The 4,753-nt window shown below is 38.2% G+C and overlaps 1 protein-coding gene across 1 annotated transcript; it reads left to right on the top strand.

Annotated features, from left to right (window-relative positions):
• Positions 1–765: 765 nt before the first annotated feature.
• On the top strand, positions 766–4,259 carry STARD4 (StAR-related lipid transfer (START) domain containing 4; the record flags this gene model as incomplete). Its single annotated transcript, XM_010193302.1, has 4 exons — positions 766–815; positions 2,284–2,410; positions 3,367–3,481; positions 4,033–4,259. Coding segments are annotated over 4 exons (519 nt in total), but the record flags the coding sequence as incomplete, so codon positions are not given.
• Between the last annotated feature and the right edge of the window lie 494 nt (positions 4,260–4,753).

The raw sequence follows: 4,753 nt of genomic DNA, 5'->3' as shown, positions 1-4,753 counted from the left end.
CCCCCCCCCCTTTCCAGGAAAATGTGTTTGGCCCCTTAATATCTACACAGTTCTGGATGCAGTATTACTTCAGGACATTTGATCCTTTGTGGTTATGTAGTCCTGATTCCAAATATAAAGATGCAATATGGTACTCTTTTAACACTGAAATTCAGAGATTTTTTTTAATAGAAGTTGCATTTCATAGTTAGATACAAATCAGAAGATACTGTTCTCTTTATTTTCTCTGGCTGACTTTAACTTGAATAGACTTTGAGTCAGGCGTCTTGAAGACAAGGGTGACTTAGAGGTGCTGACAGTGGCAGACAACAAAGCCTGTCACACATCTGCTTTGTTATGTGTTACAGGAGTATAAGCAGAAGTTGTGTGGTCTTCCTGTCTGAATGGTGTCTGGATAATGGCTTTCCAATTGCCTTCTAATTGAAATCTTTACCTAGTAATGTGATTCCATTAATTCATATGTTTTCATAGTAAACTGGCTTGGCCTGCCAAACCGTGTTTCTGTACAGACTTCTAGCATTTGACACTAAGAAAAGCAAATTACTGACTTTTTTGAGAGAATAGAAGATTACGAGTGAAAGAAGTCTGAAGCATCTGCTTCTGTTCTTAAGAAAACTGTACAAAAGTGTCCAGGTCAATGAGCATTTTGGGGTAAACCATAGTTAATGGTAAAATAATTTCCTGTTCTTAAGAAAAATGGAACCTTTTTCTGGACAACTTATAACTGTATGTAAGTGACAAGTAATATCTTCCATTTTATTTCAGAAAGATGCAACTGTGTGGCGTAAACCTTCAGAGGAATTCAGTGGATACCTGTAAGTTTGCATGCAGAGCAAATAAATCTTTAAGGTTCCACAGATGTGTTTTGTGGAATTTAGAAGTGCAAGTTATTGATTCTACAGCCCTCAGCTACACAATCTATCTAGAGGAGAAGCTAAGTGGATCATCTAGTGTGTCTGTACCATTTCTTTTTAGTGTTATACTTTGATGCTTTAGCGTTGCATGGTGTCTAGAACAGTGAACAATGAAAACTGTGCAGCATACCACAAGGCTCCCATTGGCTGAAGTGGGCAAAAACACATGCCCAGGCCTTTTAGAAAGATGGTCTCCAAGCCACAGAATCAAATCCAGGTTCAGTAGATCCTAAGTATTGGTGAAAACCCAGTCAGTGCTTGTATTGTTGCAGCAACTATGCAACTGCAATAGAGTGAAATATCAAGTGTGTAGTTGTGGGAAAGATGTGTGACTCACACTTCCTGTGTAAGGTTCTGTTGATACCTGTAGGTTTAAGTAGAGAAATAGTTACTAGAAAACTGTTACTGAAGAAACAAAAAATCGTGTAATAAGATAGTGTTTGAAGGTATCTCAAAGACTGACAGTGCTTTGTGGAATTTAAGTCATGTTAAATCTGCAAGAGCTGATGACTCTGTTCAGGGCCATGGACACACTGGCATCAACAGGTTGTATAATTTGAACCACTGCCAAAAGGGCAGTGACAGGTATGTGCAGAGAAAGGCTTCAGTGTTGTGTGTGCATCTGATGAAATAAAGGACACTTTGAAGTACTTTCCAAACACCTACTTAGAAGCCACTGGCATGATCACATGGTCCTCTAGTTCTTAGTGTACAGCTGAGACTGGCTTCAACCAGGTAATTGTGAGTAAATGGGTGAACTGCACAAATGAATAGATTAATCTGTTGCTTGACTAGTTACCTACTGTTAATAAGATGTATTTTGAATTATTCTTCCCCTTCAGGAGCTGGAGACCCAGTAACTCAAGTAAATAAAATCTGGTGTCTACTAAAAATATCTGATAACAAATAAGTGTTTTGTAATGTCTTATACTAAATTATTTTATTTAGTACTCTGATATGCCACCAAAGCATAACTTTCTCGTTAGCTTGGTTCTACTGCTGTTACTACTTCTTTATGAAAAATGTTTTTCCCATTGTATTCCTGCTCTCCTTTCTTTTTGCTCTTAGCCTTATTTGTCTGTGGTGGACTGCCTTGCTCACCCAACAAGAAGAGCAAGGTAACAAGTTGCTAGAAAAATAAACATAATGATTTTTATCTGAGGAAGGAGTTTGCCATTTACAAAATATTGATTGCAGCATAAGGACAAAGTTTCTCAGAATAGGTGTTTTTCTATACTGTTTTTCTGACACAATTGCCCACTTACCATAACTCCAGCTACCAAGGTATTATAGTAAGTGTGCTGTTGCAAGTTAATGGAATACTTATAAATAATTTCTCACTTTTAAATGTAAACATATGTTTCTTTAGCTACAAAGCTCAAGGAGTTGTGGAAGATGTTACTAACAGAATAGTGGATCATATTCGCCCTGGACCTTATAGGCTAGACTGGGACAGCTTAATGACTACGATGGACATCATAGAAACGTTTGAAGAGGTAAAGATTTAGATTCTTAAGGGAAATGTGTATAGATGCATACATGAATTCAACAGTACAGCAGAGCAGTCATTCCAACAAATACTAACATTTTTCTGCCAGTTATCTACATGCACATGGGATATCCTTTCCTGCATAGGGTGTAGAAAAGTATTTTGGTATCTCAGTGGAGCAACGTGGTAGAACTAATGAGATAAATTTTCTATCTTTGCCCTTTTGTTACAATGGTTTGGGTGGGTCTTTTTTTTCTTTTTTTTACTTCATGAGGAGACACTGATAAGAGAGGGTCAGGTGTGGGTGACCTGAGGTGAGGCTTTCTGGCTGCTTAGTCATATTCTGAAGCTTGAAGTTCAGCTTTCCATCAATGCTAAAAATAAAGGAGTATTTACCAAAGTAAACTTGGTTGGTCACAATTCTCTCAGACCTGAGAGCTCTGGTAGCCTCTGATAAAATTCACATACAGAGTTACATTGTTATATTTTATATGCTGGAGCCTCTTCATACAGGTTGATTTTTCCATTCCACAACAAACTGTATTGTGGGTATTTATAATGTACACATACAGAAGCTGCAACCTTCCCCTCTTCCTTAAAGTGTGACTTCCCCTGTGTCAGGGCTTTGTGCTGGGAGCAGGGCAGGTGGACAAAGGGGCAGGACTTGCTAAAGGCAGGTTTTAAGTTGTTTTCAGAAGAACTGGTAGCCTTCCTTTTGTTACTGGGGACATTCAATGATTTCAAAACTGTGTGGATATCTGGCTTGAACATGGATTGCCTTTCACTCTGGCTTTTAAGGAAGAGTTACATGGCAAGGTATTTTTGCTAACTGTTCCCTAAAATTTATACAAACTCTATTGTCTTATAAGAAAGCTTTTTTTAACACTCGTTTGCATACATTTCCCTGTGTTCGTCATACTATATTTTTGTTCTCTTACCCTCCTTATTCTGTCACTCAACAAGAACTGCTGTGTGATGCACTATACCACTGCTGGCCAGCTCTGGAACATCATAGCACCAAGGGATTTTGTTGATTTCTCTTACACTACAACCTATGAAGATGGCCTTCTATCCTGTGGTAATGCACCGCTTACCTCTGCTTAGTTCTTGTTTTTCAGCAGCTGCTTGGCTTAAGAATTGATCCAAATTAAGTTTAGTTCTGCAGTAAGCATTCAGAAATGGTGTAAGATTGATTCCAATGACTATTTGAAAGGTATTTTAACATTTTACAGATCTGAAGAAGTATAAAGCTTATTGGTTTATCCATGAGCTATCCCTGTGTGCCAGCTGTGGGACAGGAATCATTTAGACAAGTTGAGTGCTTTGACTTAGCTGTTAGAGCAAACTGAGTGGAGTGACAACTTGCTCAATGTGGTAGTAAATGAGAGGAATGTCTTTTTAATATCAGAATTTCTGCCTATTGAGCTCTGCTTGTCTGTTTTGGAGTTTAGATGAAGAGTTGGATGAAGCCAACTTTCATGAATAAAATTACCCAGAAACTTGAACTTTTTTCTGTCACTTCTACTGAATTTCCCCAAGCAGAAACTTGTACATTTTAAATTTACTATTCCTTTATTTTTTCATCTATCTCAAATTAATTTCCCTTTTTTAATTTGTTTTCCTTGATAGGTGTAAGCCTAGACTATGGAGAGGTGAGACCTAACTTTGTCCGTGGATTCAATCACCCCTGTGGCTGGTTCTGCATCCCTCTTAAGGACTGTCCTAGCCATAGTCTTTTGACAGGCTATATTCAGACTGAACTGCGAGGGATGCTTCCACAGTCTGCAGTAGACACTGCCATGTCTAGTACCCTGGCCAATTTCTACTCTGACCTCAAAAAGGCACTGAAAACATAGACAAACAGTGACTTAAAAGCCCATGTGTTTCTTGCAATCAAATCATATTGTTTAGCTTAGCATAGATTAGCTGCTGAGTTAAGAGGTAACAATGTTCCTGAACGATACTTGAACCTTTATGCTGAGGGATCCAAACAACTTTACTAATTATTTTTTAATGTGATACTGCGCATACATTCCTGATTCACAGTGCAAGATTCTCTCTCCTGCTCAGCACTCTGCAGCTGTGTGAGGAGTAGTCTGAATGTGTGAACCCCTGGCTTCCTTGGTAGAAAACACAAGACGCATGTGTGGGCTTGAAAAATGCAGCATGAACTTGGCTCTCAGCAATAGTACTGAGAGTGGAGTGCTCAGGATTTTACTGGTGCAGGTTGCTGTACAGGCAGCATTTCATTGAAGATGTAATTTTTAGATGTATTTATTTTTATATTTACTTAAATTTTTGATTAGTTTGTACAGGTGCATCTGTAATTTGTTTAAAGAAATTAGATTTA

Source organism: Mesitornis unicolor, unplaced genomic scaffold (genome assembly GCF_000695765.1).
Source record: "Mesitornis unicolor isolate BGI_N332 unplaced genomic scaffold, ASM69576v1 C13632041, whole genome shotgun sequence".
Taxonomy (NCBI): domain Eukaryota; kingdom Metazoa; phylum Chordata; class Aves; order Mesitornithiformes; family Mesitornithidae; genus Mesitornis; species Mesitornis unicolor.
This window is presented reverse-complemented; position numbering and strand designations above follow the sequence as displayed.